This window comes from Herpailurus yagouaroundi, unplaced genomic scaffold (genome assembly GCF_014898765.1).
Source record: "Herpailurus yagouaroundi ecotype Mexico unplaced genomic scaffold, PumYag 211, whole genome shotgun sequence".
NCBI lineage: Eukaryota > Metazoa > Chordata > Mammalia > Carnivora > Felidae > Herpailurus > Herpailurus yagouaroundi.
In genome coordinates, this window is record NW_024412442.1 from 7,753,576 (window position 1) to 7,771,570 (window position 17,995).

At 42.4% G+C, this 17,995-nt stretch overlaps 1 protein-coding gene across 1 annotated transcript in view; it reads right to left on the reverse strand.

The window, feature by feature from the left end:
• RNLS (renalase, FAD dependent amine oxidase) overlaps positions 1-17,995 on the reverse strand; it is a gene marked incomplete at its 5' end in the record, with an annotated part of 248,451 nt that overhangs the window by 42,745 nt on the left and 187,711 nt on the right. Inside the window, one exon of the mRNA XM_040454195.1 lies at positions 16,207-16,380. Coding sequence (XP_040310129.1) covers positions 16,207-16,380 — 174 coding nt within the window. The remainder of the gene's footprint in view (positions 1-16,206; positions 16,381-17,995) is intronic.

Below are 17,995 nucleotides of genomic sequence, written 5' to 3' on the forward strand. Positions count from 1 at the left end.
AATAATTCTGGCCTTTACAGAGGAAACAAGTTCTTGAAGCTTCCCATTGTGGGAAACCAAGGAGGCAAGATTTCCAGATTCCACGGCAAAGATGAGCCCTTGCAGATCGACAGACTCCCTGCTAAAGACCCTCAGGAGGTTACGTCTAAGGGAAGTCCGCCACCTGGCCAACAGGGACTCACGTTTGAGTCCCGTGCTCTCCATCATTCCTTAGGTTCCTGCCTTTATTTGCATGTGAAAAAAAAAGAAGGTCTGGTTTTGTGCCAGAGACGGATCTCTCCAGACGAGCGCCTTCGAGCAAGCTATGTAAATCGGGAGACTGATTTCAAATTATAGAAATGTTTCTACCTTCTTTGATGGAGCAGACATGTTTATTATTATCCCTTTAAAACAAGGTACATTTTTATATTCCTGTAAGTGTAACTCAAGGATTGCCAAAGACCCAACAAGAATTACTGAGATGAAAAGACCATGTCTCACGGAGATACAGATACCTCAATTCCACAAACATTACATCGACCTCAAAGTACAGATCCTCAAAAAGTTTGCAAAAATAAAATAAGGGAACAAGAGAATATCGGATTAAACACTATTGAGGGGCGCCTGGGTGGCTCACTTGGTTAAGCATCCGACTTTGGCTCAGGTCGTGATCTCACGGTTCATGGGTTCGAGCCCCACATCGGGCTCTGTGCTGACAGCTTAGAGCCTGGAGCCTGCTTTGGATTCTGTGTCCCCCTCTCTTTCTGCCTCTCCCCCACTCACGCTTTGTCTCTCTCTGTCTCTCTCTCAAAAATAAATACTTAAAAAATTTAGAAAATAAAATAAACACTGTTGAAATTTTACTTATTATCATGTTCAAATATGTTTTAATATTCCCCGTTCAATGCAAGCACTAAGAGAACTGTCGCATTTACCTGAACCCCTAGAATGATGCCCAGGTGTGGGAATGCAGTAAATGTTGATTGAATGTATGACTGACGAATCACCTATATAGACATAAATAATTTAGGAGGCAAAAGAGAAACGACATAGATTTCTTTCCTTGGAAAGATCACTCTCCTACAGTCAATCTTTGGACTATGATCTTTTTTCCTTTTATAACGAAACGTGCCATAGGATTATTTTTAAATGACTGAAGCTTATAAAGTCTATAGGAAAATCACAGTCATAACATGAAATTGTTGCAAAGCGAGCATTTTCCTCTACTAAACATTAAAAGTCTTTGTAGAACAGTATCTGAGGGTGACATGAGAGTAAGGCACTGGTAATTACCACCGAGATGTTACCGTAAACAAGGTAAATTAACATGTAAGAAAAGCTTTTTTAAGCTGGTAGAATATATATAAAAATATTGGTAACGTACCAGGATATGGGGTTTAGCATACCTGTAGGTAGCCAGTTTTATTTAATATTAGGAAATCTATTTGAACTGCTTGTTATGTTCGCTGGTGCAGGGAGTTCATTGTTACGGTGCTCCTTGAGCTCTCTGACCATTCCTAGCCTGCTTGGCAGCTAAGCTGGAGCCACGTAACTAGTTTTGGTCAGTGGATTACGAGGGGAAGCGAAGCGTGGCACATCTAGTCCAAGTCGGTTAAAAGCCATGGGCCTCCTCCATTTCTTTCTTACCTCCACGCGGACCTTCAGACCTTCCGGGCTCAGGTTCCAGATGGCAGAGCTACAGGATGAAGACGGGCTGCCTGACCTGCGTATGACTTTGTGTAAGTCACAGTGTGTCAGCCACAAGTGCCTCCGTAGCATTAAGATTCAGGGACATGCCTATTAATTACCCTGACTTGTACCTATTGTTGACTTCAAGTGCAGAACTTTTTCAATAAAATGCCCTGGAAAGTCACAGACTTAAAGCAACTCGTATTTCAGACCTGAGCCCAAATTGTTATCTTTTGTTTTCTTCCGTGTTTTGATGAGATCTCATTAATTCATTCTAAATTTAGCAAACATTTAATTAAGAAATGACTGTATGTGAAGCACTGTTCCAGGTGCTGGAGATTCAAAGATGGGCAAAGCAAATCCAGTCTTTTCGTTCGCGGATTTCACAACTGAAAGGTAAAGTGGACATTAAGCAAGGGCTTGCACAAATCAATGTATGGTTACTGATAATTAAACCTAGTTAAATCAGGAATTCAGGAATGGTCTCTGCAGACAGTGAGACAGGCAGTCTGCCCAGGAAGAACAGAATGGGCGATGGTCTTGAGTGGGCAACACCACAGCAGGAATGAGAGTTGTGTCAGGAGGGCTAAGTAAGCTAAGGAGTGAGCAGCTGCTGAAATCAGCATGTGTTAGATGAGGGGTTGGCCAAAGAAGGTCCTTGGGCCAAATCCGGACGGCCATTTGTGTTGGTAAATAAAGTTTTATTGGAACATAGCCACGTCCAATCCTTTCTATAATGTCTGTAGCTTTTGTTACACCAGGAGATCGGTGCAGTCGTGACAGAGACTGTATGGCTTACAGAGTCCAAAGTATTCACCATCTGGCCTTTACAGAAAATGTGTGTGACCCCCGCTCTAGGTCATTCAGGACCTGTAAGTCATGATAAAGATTTGAGATTTAGCACTTGGTTCAAAGGGAAAGCAGCAAAGGGCTCTGAATGGGAAAGTGAGTGGTTTGAACAGATGTGTGTTTTAAGAAGACCATTCCGGCTCTGAAGAACGAACCAGAAAGGGACAGCGCAGAGAGGCCCGTTAAAATAAGATGGTGTCTCAGTTGTGACAGTGATGATGCAGAGAAGTGAGTTCGACGTCTGTTTTGGAAGCAAGATCAGTATGATTTATTTGGTCACAGGTTGGATACTGGGGCAAAGGAGAGGAAGAAACCAAGGACGGTTCCTGTTTTTTGGCTAAGGAGCTAGGAGATTGGTGGCTCCATTTTCAGAAACACAGAAGATTAGAGAAGGGAACAAATTCTGAATTTTGAAGACAGGCAATCAAGAGCCAGTGCTGCATATGTTAAGTTTGATGTTAACATATATAGTTTTTAAAAAGGGAGTAAGGCAACTCTGGTGAGCATATTCTGAATTCTACTTGCTGTCCAGGGCTGGAATAATCTTTCCTCTGTGTTCCTTGCATTAATTCCTTAAAAAAATTCCATAAATTCCAGGGGCACCTGGGTGGCTCAGTCGGTTAAACATCTGACTCTGGATTTCAGCTTAGGTCACTATCTCATGGTTCGGTAAGATCGAGCCCCACATCGGGGCCTGCTTGGGATTCTCTCTCTTTCCCTTTTTCTGTCCCTCCCATACTCACTCTCTCTCTCTTCTCTTTCAAAATAAATAAGCAAACTGTAAAAAAAAAGTTCCATACATTCCACCGATTCTGCCCTTTTAAAGAAAGGGGCCATGTTTAGGGGAACAGCATATATTTTAGGATCTGTTTGGGAGAAGTTTTTTCTTTGGCTAAGACCTCCCAAGTTCTGTGAAAACATCTATTTATCCTGAGGCACAAGGAGATTTTCACCCTGTTGCAGCTTTTATTGGCACCTGCCAAAAGGAAAAACGGAAGGATTTCAATAGTCCTTTAATTGGGCCCTACCCAGGTCCCCAGAGCAGAGGATTTGTCCTAACTGGCACCCGGGCTCGAGTTCTTGGAGTTCTTCTGCGGTGTGAAAGCCCTGTTCTTCTCTGATGACAACCCCTGTGAGCTGTGCCTTCCCAGAACTCAGCAGCAATCAGCAGCCATCCCCCACGATACGTTGTTATTTTGGCCTCCCCCTCATCGCGCCGTATATGAAATGTTGTGCGTTAAGTGGTATTATGATTGGACCCTTTTCCCAAATTGGGCAAGGTTTTCCCCTTGAACCAGCAGACTGGTTTGCCTCTAAGAATATCACTTGATCGCCGTAGTTGTGAAACTGGGCTCAGCTGTAGGTTTGTAACTGATCCAAAGGATTCTGTGAGTGGATGAACTACATCTCTGGGCTGGACGATTTGACCTAAAGCTTTGCTCTAGTTCAAGTAGTGCATTAAAGGGAAGCTTTAGTGTTCACATTATAAAATGTTGACTTACAACAACCGACACTAAGCAGATGGTGAAGATTTTATTTATGATTGTGTCCAAATATTTCTGGTCCTTTTCATAGAGGAAATTTACTGGTTTATTGAGGACAATCTTACCTCCTTTACTAATAAGACCAGTGGAATTATTCTCCTTGTTATATTTTCACAGAAAAATAAAAGATTGAATCTCGGTTTTGGCAAAAGTTCCTCAATCAAAGGGACTATAATCTTTATGATATTATTAGCTACTACTGAGAAACCATTATTATGAAGAGAGATGGCGGAAAATGGAACAAACAGACATTTTATTTTTAATAAAAAAGAACGAGTTAGGTTCGGTTGAGCTCAAGGTTCCAAAAATGCCCTTCCTGACTCTATTAAATAATGTAAGGATATATAACATTAACAACAAAGATTTCACCAGGTATATGGATAATAGACATCTATTTCAATGAGGAAAACTGTATTTTAAATTCAAGGATGCTTCATTCTTACAAACATGAATTTGGAATATTTTATACTGAAGAATTCCCCTAGTCCCACAGACCGGTTATAAATATTAATAGAATTTCAATATATTCTTTTCAGATTCCCATGTTTAATATTCATTCATATTATGCAGGGAATCCAGTGACCTGTAAGGTATATACGGATACTTCTCATTACCTAAACGAGCACATATATGAAGTCTGTAGGGGCAATGGTCATTAAAACTAGTAGGGCCCACATGTGATCTTTAGAGGGCATATCAAAGCCTCTTCAGCTCACTTAAAAACAAGAAAGTCACTCGTAATAAACTAAAGGGCTCTTTAGGTGAAATTGACACAATAATGTCATATCTGAGCAAAATGATGGGCTGGTGACTCTGGACAGAGCTAAAAATGCTAACTGACATAAAGTGCTTATAAAACACAATGCAGCGATTTCCTGTGGGGAGACCCTGCGGTCCGCCTTCGAAACCTGCTCTCACGTTTGTCTCGGCCCTTTGATTTGCTGACGACCTAACTCCAGTGTCTTACTTTTCTCAGAGATGCCGTCGTGTAAATTTTTTTGGACTCAGGTGCATGCAAAATGTCACCCGAGATTCCACAGAAAGAAAGAAGAACCACATCTAATTTAATGCTGTCCCTCAATACCTTATTCAGGTAAAGAGGTATCGTTTACCCCCCAAATAATATGTGTTATTATTTTTGATGAAAGATAATATACTTGTTTTTAACGTCCACTTAGTTTTGAGAGGGAGGCAGAGTACAAGCAGAGAGAGGGAGACACAGAATCCGAAGCAGGGTCCAGGCTCTGAGCTGTCAGCACAGAGCCTGACGTGGGGCTCGAACTCAGGAACGACGAGATCAGGACCTGAGCTGAAGTTGGACCCTTAACCAACTTAGCCACCCAGGCGCCCCAAAAGATAATATAATTTAATTAAATTTGTACCCCTGGCAATTTCCTTTTCTCTTCTCTTTCTCAAAATCAAAGAAGTTTGTATAATAGACTGAGACTGGAAAACAACTTCTATGTGACGACAACTATAAAGACAGCATTTTCTGTCCTAGTACTAGGTGGCACTAGGAATTTTGGAAATACCGTCGCACTCAACCCCTACAACATTCCTGGGAGACATTATTAGCCTCATACTCACAGTCCAGGTTACTGAAGCTTAGAGAGAGTACGAAACTCACTCATGGTTACAGAGCTTTGAGGTTGAGTCCCATGAAAAGGCTGGTATTCAACCATTTTCTTTTTTTTCTTTAGTTTATTTATTCATTTTGAGAATGAGAGAGAGGGAAAGAGAGAGAGGAAATCCCAAGCAGGCTCCACCACCCCAGTGCAGAGCCCAGCGCAGGGCTCGATCCCACCAGCCGTGAGATCATGACCTGAGCTGAGATCAAGAGCTGGATGCTTAACTGACTGAGCCACCCAGGCGCCCCTGGTATTCAAACATTTTTAATCCACCAAGACTAAAGCAATATAAATGGCTCAACCTAATTTGGAGTGTTGAGTTCTAATTCCACTCTAGGTCTACGTGACTGCAAAGCTCATTGCATCATGCTGGATAATACCGGTCATTTCTGACCCTCTGTGGTAATAAAAGCCAGGTCGTGAATTCAACAGTGAAGAACTCCTGAAGCTTGGGTTAATGTGAACTCATCGTTCATGGCAAGGTTTTTTATGCAAGATACCATTTCATTTCAATGCCATTGGGATATACAAAAGGGATATCTGCCAGACTGTGGCAGACAAATGACACATTTGCAGAGCTTATCACATATATTGTAAGTTAAATATTTCAGCTGGAACACAGTTGCTCTTTATCCAAGTATTAAAAAGAATTATCTTTCCCAAAGAGAACAGCGAGAGCCTCTGAAGCATAACCTTGGAAATCAAGGTCTGTGTTATAAGGCATCATTCGAAATAGATGTCTGTTCCCTAGAGACCACGGTAAAATTGTTACTGAGGGTACTTGAACCTCTTTGGGGAGAGGGCTCCATGAAATGTCCAGGTCTTACCGGCAATACCTGTGATATGGTCTAGCCAACTAGTCCCAATGTTTAAGGCATGGCACAGAGCCTCCCGAAGAGGCTTCTCATCATCCTCATTGCCAAGAACTCACATATGCTTTTCAAAGGCTTCCACGTTCAGCAATTACAAAGAAAGATAATTTATTTTCCATGATTTAAAGGGCACCGGTAACAGATCCCTAGATTGTTCTAGGGATGAACAATGGGCTGACTAGCCATTACTTTTCCTTGCCTGCTAAGTGGGTGACCAGTGCCGATGTACTAATTCCCAGTGCCAGTGACCTATTAATTCTCAGGACCAGGGAAGGGTAGCTCAAAGGTGCATTGAGGATGACGAGCTCAGCAAATTATTGAGCGCCAAATACGTACTCTTGTTATGCTGTGATGCCAGAGTCTATCTCTTGTTTTCAGTCTTGATTCAGATAAGGGGGATCAGCTGATGAATAGAATGCATAATGGACCATGTCATGTATCTTGCTATAGGAGAGAACTTCTTTTTTTTTTTTTTTAAAGTTTTTTTTAAACCTTTATTTATTTTTGAGAGAGAGAGAGAGAGAGACAGAGACCAAGCTGGGGAGGGGCAGAGAGAGAGGGAGACACAGAATCCGAAGCAGGCTCCAGACTCTGAGCTGTCAGCACAAAGCCCGACACGGGCCTCGAACCCGCGGACTGCGAGATCATGACCTGAGCTGAAGTCAGACGCTTAACCTACTGAGCCACCAAGGGGTCCCCAGGAAAGAACTTCTAATTCTGGAGAAAGCAGCAGGCTCTGCCAATGGGGCCCATCAATTCTTCAGCCCATGAGATGTTTAGACTGACCTTAGGAGGAATTCTTGACAGGGAGGAAAATGGTGAAATCTTTTCTGAGGGAGCTCTGGGCAAAGGAAAAGTCCCACCCCTGCGATCGACGTCATCACAGTCCCACATAAAAATGGACCAGAATTGAGATTCGTCAAGCTCTCGTCCACCTCAGCAGTCTACACTATCTCCCAGGACCTGAGGCTCACAAGCTGTCTAAGCGTTATGCAGCTTTACAAGACTGTTCTCAACTTTCAGAGGTTGAGAGATGCCTCCAGAATGATGAAAAACAGGCACTTGTCTGGGAAGCAGAGCACAGCACATCATTTTGAGCCTTGGCTTCTAACCCAACGTGTTGACAGCTTCCCCTCAAACCACAGTACGGACTTAACTTCAAGATCCTTCAGAACAGTTCAGTCCCACGGAGACAGTTTTTTCTTAATTCCAAGTTCTCCCAATCGGTTGAGACGGTCATAGCAAGTTGGGTTGGCTTGACGTCCAAAGGATGAGAAGTCCCGTCCTGATTCAAAATAAGGTTCTCAAACGGATGTGGGCTCGCCATACTCCAAGCTTCTGCTTAGAAATGAACCTGAAGAAGCCTCAAAGTTCCTACCTGATTTCGTCCTAGATATTCCAAAAAGTGCCTGGACTGTGTTGGCTTACTCAACAGGACCCCCAATAAAAAGCCAGCGTGGGTTTAAAGCAGTCGCTGAATCCAGGGCTCTGTTGGGTCGTAGGGGGCTGTGGGAGGGGTCACAGATCAAGTCACCCAGCAAAAAAGTCACAAGTCCACACGGTCAGTCATCCCTGAGGTCAAGCCAGAGCCTTTCACCACCTGGTTTTCTTTTTCCTCTTCCCCCTCTCTGCCCCCTGCCTTCCCCATTGTCTCGGGATGTCTGAGATTTTCTCCTCAATTAAGCAAAGAAATTCAGCTCTCCGTTTCCACTCCCGATTGGCATCTCATCTCTTCTGGGTGCTCAGCAGACAAAAGAACCATCCCTTAAAAGGACTGTGATCACACAGAGCCAAAATTAGACGTTATTACATTTAACGCAGCAGGGTTTTTTTTTTTTTTTTTTTCATCACATGAAAAAAGTTATACGACCTTTGTTAGGCAGAGAGGTCCGAAAGGCTGTGGCAATTCCCACCTGTGCCCTTCTGCCGATCTTTCCCCCCTTGCCGTTCGCTGGCCTTCCTCACCTCCTCACCAAGCCAACATAGGGTATTTTTTCCCCTCTTCTAAACCAGCAGCAGTAATGGCGGCCTTCCTCCCTTTTTCTTCTGTTCTCGTCTATGACCTGTAAATTTCAGATCCATACACCCATTCACCACAAACCATCACCCGATTCTCCCTCCTGCCTTTCGCCCCACTAACAGTGGATAAAGCCACACGCAGTCACCCGCATATCTGGCTCCTACGTTCAAAACCAATTCTGGGCCAACATAAAGGTCTTTGGTAAATCTCCGCCTGACAGCCACGACTTCAGACCGACAGCCCAAGCGAAAATACCATTCTCAGAGAGCAGGGCAGGCAGAGCACAAAGGTGGAAGGTTGACACAAAGAGAGATTTAGAATATTTAATGTTTAAGATTCCCTTCTTAGTGTGGCTGCTACGTAAGTTTGTAATTCGTCGTTGTTTGTAGTTACAGAAATGCCAGGAAGCTGTAGCCTCCGGACTTTCCTTCCCCTTTCGTTCACTGCCTCTCAGACATTTCATGACTTGTTTGTATCTATTGAACTTTTTAGTAGCCCTGGGAGAAAGTTAAATAATGGGCCAGGCTAAAGTTTCTGATTTATTCATGGATTTCAATGTTTCATAGCCCCCATCTTTCATTTCTTCACCTAAAGAAAGAAGATTATGGGCTTCATGTCGACAAAAGGTCTTAGGTGCTCTTTTAGAAGCTCATATTATTGGGGTGCCTGGGTGGCACCCATGATTTTGATTTTTCAAAGCCACCGTTTTGATTACAGATGTGAGTTAACGTTCTCTATATTGTATGTATCAGTGCGTCCATTTATATTATGAGGACGCTTCCTTGACTCTAAGTCACTCGCCCAACAGACTTGGGATCTCTTTCCTTCAAAATTCCTCATGTGAGTAGACTTCATGGAACTTCATTTCGTGAGGGTGGGGACTAAGAATCCTTAGTTCTTAGCGCAGTGTCCGGCACAGAGGCATTCGAGGCATATTTATAAATAACTGCTCAGCGGGGCGCCTGGGTGGCTCAGTTGATTAAGCGTCTGACTTCGGCTCAGGTCATGATCTCACAGTTCGTGAGTTCGAGCCCGGCGTCAGGCTCTGTGCTGACAGCTCAGAGCCTGGGGCCTGCTTCGGATTCTGTGTCTCCCTCTCTTTCTCTGCCCCTCCCTTGCTTGCGCTGTCTCTCTCTCAAAAATAAATATTAAGAAAAAATTAAAAAAAAAACTGCTCAGCAAATTGAGAATGGAAACATATAAATCAGATATTTCTGAGCTCGGTTTCTCTGAAAGAAACCTCCATAAAATATATTTTCCCGGTAACACACTCCACAGGATATTTTTAAAGTTTGTTTCTGATGTTATATATTTAGCTGCCTTTCCACTTTCCCTCCATGTCTGGCACTGATTTTCATAGGAGTTCATTTGTTTGGCAAGTGGGAGAACGGGCTATCTGGGATGCAAATCTTTGCCACCGAGGACAGCCTGATGGGGAAACCAGGGGCTCAAAGGGATCTGTTGTTTGTTTGCACTTTGCAGGCAAATGTCCTCCGTCCAATTGGGCTCAGTTATGTTATCCCCCAGAGAAAATTCTTTTTGATTTTAGAATCGGCAAATATTACGTGAAATGAGGTCAGTCAATTTCATAATTCGAAACCCAAGGATTTAAGTGACAACAGTTATTTATTTTTACGTCTATGTACATACACAGGTATACACACACATATATGTTTTTCCTCCTGAGACATCACCCCAAGATTTTAATATTACAGTCATGTGACATTCTGTGACATCACTGTAATGATGAGATGGATATTTGTAATTAGTATTTGCTGTTTGGTAATTGTCTTTATGTGGACAGCAGCCGTTACATAATGGAGTCACAAATTACTACATCTATTACACAAGACATCGTATCATGCATTTTGTAACTGGCTATTGCCAGTTATTTTAAGATGGTCACTGCTATTTTACCAGAAAAGTCTGCTTCTGGAGTTGGTATTTTAAAACAAAACTTAACAGAAGCCCGTGAGGGAGGGGAAGGAAAAAAAAAAAAAGTTAGAGAGGGAGACAGCCAAACCCTAAGAGACTCTTAAAAACTGAGAATAGGGGCGCTTGGGTGGCTCAGTCGATTAAGTGTCCGACTTTGGCTCAGGTCATGATCTCGCGGTTTGTGAGTTCGAGCAGCATCAGGCTCTGTGCTGACAGCTCAAGAGCCTGGAGCCTGCCTCAGATTCTGTGTTTCCCACTCTCTCTGCCCCTCCCCCTGCTTGTACTCTGTCTGCCTGTCTGTCTCTCTCAAAAGTCAATAAACATTAAAAAATTAAAAAAAAAAAACAACTGAGAATAAACTGAGGGTTGATGGGGAGTGGGAGGGAGGGGAGGGTGGGTGATGGGCATTGAGGAGGGAGGGCACCTTTTGGGATGAGCACTGGGTGTTGTATGGAAACCAATTTGACAATAAATTTCATATTAAAAAAAATAAATATATTCAAATATTCAAATAAATAAATAAATAAATAAATAAATAAATAAAACAAAAACCCGAACAGGAAACCTGACCGTTTTTCGTGATTACAGTTCTTTTTTTTTCCTTTCCCTTTCTCGCTATAGCACCATTTCCTTCTTCTCCCTCCTGCTCTTTTGTTCTTATAAAGTGCTACCTATGTGGATTGCATTGTCTGCAGGTTTAGGGAGAAATAATTCCACGTTTATTTGCGTCCTAAAGCAGGCCGCTTTGTGTTGTCAACGGCGCAGCTCTCTGCTTAACGGAAATAATCATAAAACTCCCCTTTTTTTAACGTTTACTTACTTTTGAGAGAAAGAGACAGAGCATGAGCAGGGGAGGGGCAGAGAGAGGGGGAGACACAGAATCCGAAGCAGCCTCCAGGCTCCAAGCTGTCAGCACAGAGCCCGACGTGGGGTTGGAACCCATGAAACCATGAGATCATGACCTGAGTCGAAGTCAGACACTCAACCGACTGAGCCACCCAGGCGACCCAATCATAAACTCCCTTAAGCAAACCCAAGATGACTAGATTTAAGGCCCCAGGCTCATCCCAATTATTTATGGGATTTTATATTATGCTCCTGTCTTTTAGAAAGAGTTGATGTATTAAACAGCTCTATGGAATAACATTTCTGCACCTTTTGTAAAACAGCTATTAAAGGCAACACACATTATCTTAGTGTTTGTTACTCAAGGATCCCTAATAATAAAGTTCTTGCAGGTATAAATTCCATGAGATGAAAAAGTTTGTTCATTTGTTTGTTTTCTTTTGGGATGAACTGAATTGAAACCTTTGGAGAGTTATTGAAGCTATGTAATTACGGTCATTGGCCACCACATTTCTAGAGTTGCAGATTGTATTCATCTCCTCAGATTGCTTCCCATTGGCTCTTTTGCTAGCATTAACACTCCTCCAGATGGTGAACAGGGAAGGATGCTAAAACTGTGGCCAATCATTTTCAGGGTAATGTCTACACTTTATTTATTCAGGCCATGCTGCCTCCTATCTGCCCTGGTAGCAGAGAGTTGCATTTACCAAAGATAGGCTTTTATATTTACACCCTTTGCTTTGGAAAATATAATATTCAGATTCTAGACTGGCATCGTTAGTTGGAACAGTAGGTACCATAGATACTGACTTATTTGTTAAGTGCTACATGAAGCTCTTTATGTGTTTAAACCATTTCATCCTCAACTTTTTTGGGGTGGGTATTTGTTTCCCTCACATCTTACTGGTTAGTAAACAGAGAGGTTAAGTAATTTATCCAACATCACACAGCTAGTAAGAGGTGGAGAACTGACTTGAATCCAGGAACTTACTCTGGCCAGTCTAACTCCAAATATAAGATCTTGAGAAGGACCTCTGAGATCTTCTTGGGAGGTGTGAAATAACAGGAAAAACAATCTATATATCTATATCTATATCTATCTATATATAATCTATATCTATATCTACCTATATCTATATTTAGATCTATATCTACATTTATATCTGTATCTATCTATATCTCCCTTCGGCTCTCGGCACAGATCTCCTAAAAATCTTTGTAATTTCCCAAGTCATAAAAGCACTAAAAACATCTTTTGTTCTAATATTTGATCCTTGGGGCGCCTGGGTAGCTCAGTCGGTTAGGTGTCCAACTTCGGCTCAGGTCATGATCTCAGGTTCTGTGAGTTCGAGCCCCGGGTCGGGCTCTGTGTTGACAGCTCGAAGCTCAGAGCCTGCCTTGGATTCTGTGTCTCCCTCTCTCTCTGCCCCTCCCCTGCTCACACTCTGTCTCTCTCACTCTGAGAAAAATAAATAAACATAAAAAAAATCTAATATTTGATCCTTGATCCTGGTTCCTAACACAGAGCTCCTAAGTCCTGTGGAATCTCTTGAATGACAGGAGTATCTTTTGAGGCAACTTTTGGTGGGTTCCAGGGTGGTTTCAGGCTTCTTCCATCTTCAAAAAAAAAATCAGTATTTTCCTTTCGATGGCTCCCACGCCAGCCTTTGCTGCCCCCTTATTGGCCTACAATTCCTGTCCAGGTCTGAAGCCAGGGTTTCTCAGGGGTGTCCAGGGGAACCATTTCTGTGGGATATTAGTAGGTGTGGTGCTCAAATAAAATATCCCACGGCCAAATACATTTGGGAAGTTATAGATGAAATGAAGTGAGAAGGAGGCTTTTCTATAGGAATGTCTTTTAATTGGATAATATGACCTGAGACTTTAAACTAGAAGCCAAGTCGGTAGCATTTTGCAAACTTATGTGATGGCAGAACCCTGTTCCAAAGAGCGTATCAAGGAACTGGTGTTCCATTGAACACATCTGGGGAAACACAAACCGAAGTATAATGGATCCTACCCGTAACAATAGGGGTCTATAGTTCAAGTCAGGTCTCATGTATCTTGGTATTTAGACCCTCTGCCTCAGGCGATTTGGTTCTGGGGGTGGCTTTCTGCAGGTGCGGACCATTCCTAACCTCTGACGTTGACGACTCCTTGTCCTTTGTCTGGTCTGGGCCACTAGTCCTTCCTCCTCTGGATCTCTTCAAGACTTAACAACAGACTGTATTTTGTGGACTCAACCCTGTTACCTTTTATCTTGTTGCTGCCTTACCCTGACGGAACAAAAATGCCCCCCTTCATTCGTTGAGTGTGCCCATTTACGGCATTAGTTTTAGATTCAATCCAACACTCCAAGTAAAGCGTGGGTGTGGGACAGTGTCGGTAACATAAAGAGGCAGCTCTTGCTGGGCTACTTAAAAATCAATAAAATACAGTGGAGTCACTATATGGACATTTATATCGTGTGAATTCAACTAGACACACTTAGCTCCCTGGCCCCAGATAGGGAGAAAAAAAAGTTTAAGTGCAAGGTAGTTAGATTTTATGTTAGGGGATGCCATTACTGCAGGCCTCTCGTAATTTACAACTTGCATAATCCAAGATTAATTTTCCATAAAGCTGGCGAAGGAAGGCAGGCGTTTCTTTGCTGTCTGAAGAGGCAACCTCAGAAGCGGTAGCAAAAACATGGCTTCCAATCCACCCAGCCTTCCCGCTTTGAAATGGTGTGGTTGCGAACACACACACACACACACACACGCAAATTTCTTTTCATTTCGATTGTTTCGGATGCTGCCAATCATGTGAAAATGTATTAATATTTTACGTTGCACTCTTCCACATTTGCACAACTCTTTAATAAAGTGCTACCGCCATGCACTGTGTCTGTTTTCCCCCACGACCCCACTCTCATTTGTACAGCGATTTAATCTGTTAGGAGATCTGACTGCTGCTTTTGCCTTTCCCGTGTGCCTCTCACAGTAGAAAATATCACTCCGTCCTCTATCGGCAAGCCAACTATTTCATCTGGCCTCACCCAAAGAAACTGAAATCTACTAAACGCTGGAAAAATGGCTACACTCAATTTACTGAAAGTTATGTCACTCTCCGAAATGTCATGGCGTTTAAAGGGATTTTCAAAGAGAATTTTGAATATCCGTGATTCTTCTCTTCATGTGTTACCTCCCATATAAGATGTGACTCTACTTGGAAAGAATTGGGCTTACATATTGCCAACCTAGCGTCCACTACTCCCTTCTTTTTATTTATTTATTTCTCTTAGCTCCAAAGGCTGGGAAGTCCAAGATCAAGGTGCCAACTGATTTGGTTCCTGGTAAAGCCTCTCCTCCTGATCGCAGACAGCCCCCCTTCTCGCCGTCTCACTATCCTCACATGACCTTCCCCTGGTATGTGCACAAGGAAAGAGATCTCTCTCTTGCTCACTTAATAAGGCCACCGATCATACTGGATGAGGACCCCACCCTTATGACCTCATTTAACCTTAATGGCATCCTAAAAGCCATCTCCAAATATAATCACACTGAGGATTTGGGCTTCAACACAAGAATTTTGGAGAGAATTTTGGAGAGGAGTTCAGTCCACAGTGGATAATATAACAAATGACCTTATGTTATTTAAACGAGTTTAAATGGATTTTTCTGTTACATATTACCACATGCACGCCGTCAGATAGCATATCTTATGAAGCAATACACAAAGGATAATGTCTAATTCGTGGCATACAACACAAGAAGATCAAGGGCCATTCTCCTCTTCTTAGAACAAAGCAGTTGTAGAGTTAAAAATAGTTAGTCCATTGCTGTTACAGGGCATTTCATGAACTGCCGATTGTACATATATGTGGTATCATGTTAACATAAACAGTCTGGCCCTGAGGGAGTCTTAAGTTATAAAAGAAACATTTTTCTAAGATCATGTGCTCTGATATAAAAACCATACCCCAGCCCAGTTCTGTCATTATAAAGTTCTGGCAAGCCGGGAAACGTTAGTTGGTGATTTTATCAAGCGAGACGTCTAACTAACGGCTTGATGAAACCATCCCCTGCACCATAAAACAACACAACAAATTGAAATGACGATTCCTTTCAAGAATTTAGTCATTTTCCATCATTACAGTTTATTCTTCAAGAAAAGCAGTATCTCAGGGACCATGCTAATCCTACAAATAAGAATACCCTTTCTCCTTTATTCCTAAGATGAGCATCATGTTTATTCTAGCAATTCAAATCTAATTTTAATAACAACCTTCCACAAAAAAATGTGGAGTGGAGATTTTAGCCCTAGTATTCTAGTAAAGCTCTTACGAAACATTTTACCTATCATTGTCGTTATATTGTAGACAGAGTAATTTTGTGTAGTCGTCCGGATGACAGTTAGGTAAATAAAATTATACGGAAGTGAAGGGTTTTCGTAACACAGTCAAATTCACTTTTTTACTTCTAGCCTGGGAAGTGGAAAGAGCAGCGCTTACCAAATTTTAAAAAGAGCCAAACGAACAAAACACAATGAGTAGAGATACTTCTGCATATAGATCGACCCATATTAAAGCAATCACACTTGGGCCATTTTGAAATCTTCAAACTTCTGACACGATTTTCATGAACTTGGTAATACGAACCATGTGGGGAATGATTTTCTGAAAAACTTTGCTGGTTGCACTGTGTATTTTATTATTGGCCAAATGTGACATTAAATTTTATCCCCTGTGGCTTGGAGTTAAATGCTTGCTCTGTTCAGAATGGCAACACTCAATTAAACAGCATTTTTCGTGATCTACACCCACCATTGTTACTGTATTTAAGGGAAATAATGGGGGTACTGACCTATATTGCGTTTCTTATTATCGATGGAGATGAAGCGTGTGCAGGGATTACTGGTGATGTACTGTCCAGCCCAAGGGACATCAATCTTCGTGCCAGCTTCATAAAAGAGGCCCAGGGCGTAGCGAGAAGAGTAGCGCACAGACTCCAGTTGCTGCCTTTGGCATTCACTAATTACTGCGGGAGAAAAAGTACAGGGCATCAAACTTGAAAACATCATCTTTCCTTTTAGTGCATCAAACACAAAACCCCTCTAAGCCAGTCCCAACCGTGCCCCTCACCTCCGTCTCACTCATGATGAATGTTGAAAGGCAGTGCAAGCTAGCGTCAGCTCTGATTTCTTTTCAGAATGATCACTGACCTTGGCACAACTGCTTTTATCAAGCTGGAAGTCCAAACTCTAGACCAGCATTCAAGGCTCTCGAAATCTGACGCCAAGTTGCTTTCCTAGCTTTGTATCCTAGTTATTATCTGACAACATTAGAAAATCCTTATCCTGAGCATTTTCTGTGAGACAGGGTCTTTGCCAAACGCTCGATATAGGCCTTTCACTGTATCTTAACAACCACCGTATAGAGAGTGGTATTTGCATGTTCCCGGTAAGAAGGCTAATGCTCCATTCCTTATGGACCGCTTTAAATTCTTCCACGTCATATAGGGACTTATTTATCTGTCACCATTCTTGCAGTGGATCAGAACAGTTCCTTAAGCACGGTGACCATGCCTTAGGCATCTCGGTCATAGCCTCTACCCTACTCATTATACTACTCATCCAAAAACGAAAGGATAAAGGAACAGAAAGGCAAACACAGACACACAAAGTTAGTTAAAATGTAAGAGTTAAATATAGCAAAACCTTGGTTTGCAAGCATAACTCGTGGTGGAAACATGCTTGTAATCTGAAGCACTTGTCTGTCAAAGTCAATTTCAAGAACGATCAGCTCAGTGGTGATCACGTGACGTTCACTGTCGCAGAACGAGCTACTTGCAATCCAAGGTTTTACCGTAATCAATCAACAAATGGAAAAAAAAACCAGGAAAGGAATTAGGCAGGCTTGGGTTCAAATTCTGACTCTACCATGTGACATTGGTCAAGCTACTTATCCCTTTTTTAAAAAAAAATTTAGATGTTTTTAATTTATTTTTTGAGAGAGAGAGCGAGAGAGAGAGAGAACAAGTGGCGGAGGGGCAGAGAGAGAGGGAGGCACAGAATCGGAAGCAGGCTCCAGGCTCTGAGCTATCAGTACAGAGCCCGATGCGGGGCTCGAACCCATGAACTGTGAGATCGTGACCTGAGCCAAGTCAGACGCTTAACTGACTGAGCCACCCAGGTGCCCCTCAAGCTACTTATTCTAATTATAGTCTTCTTGTCTATAGGTGCCAATAATAGTACAGGATGTTGTTAAGTCACATGAAACAATACATAGCACAGTGTTTGGCATAGGATAAGGGTTCGCTAAATAGTCACCTTTTCTATTATAGAGAAGAAAATGTTTAGCGGGGGCATTGTTCCATGTTGGGATGGGGAGGGAGGAGATTTCCCTCGCTTTTCAATCTCCACCTCCAATCTTCCTACCCTCAAGGGTGTCAGGGAATCGCTTGTTCATATCTGTGCTGCATCAACGATCTGGGTTTCAGAGGCCATAGTTCTATTCCAAAGGCTTATGTGGGATGGCTCAGATACGGAACATACACGTTTTTTTCATTGAATTATTGAAAACAATCCTAATCTAAAACGGAAGGGATAGGCAGACCTCAGGGCTGGGGAGTGCTTTAGCTAAACCTTAGGGAA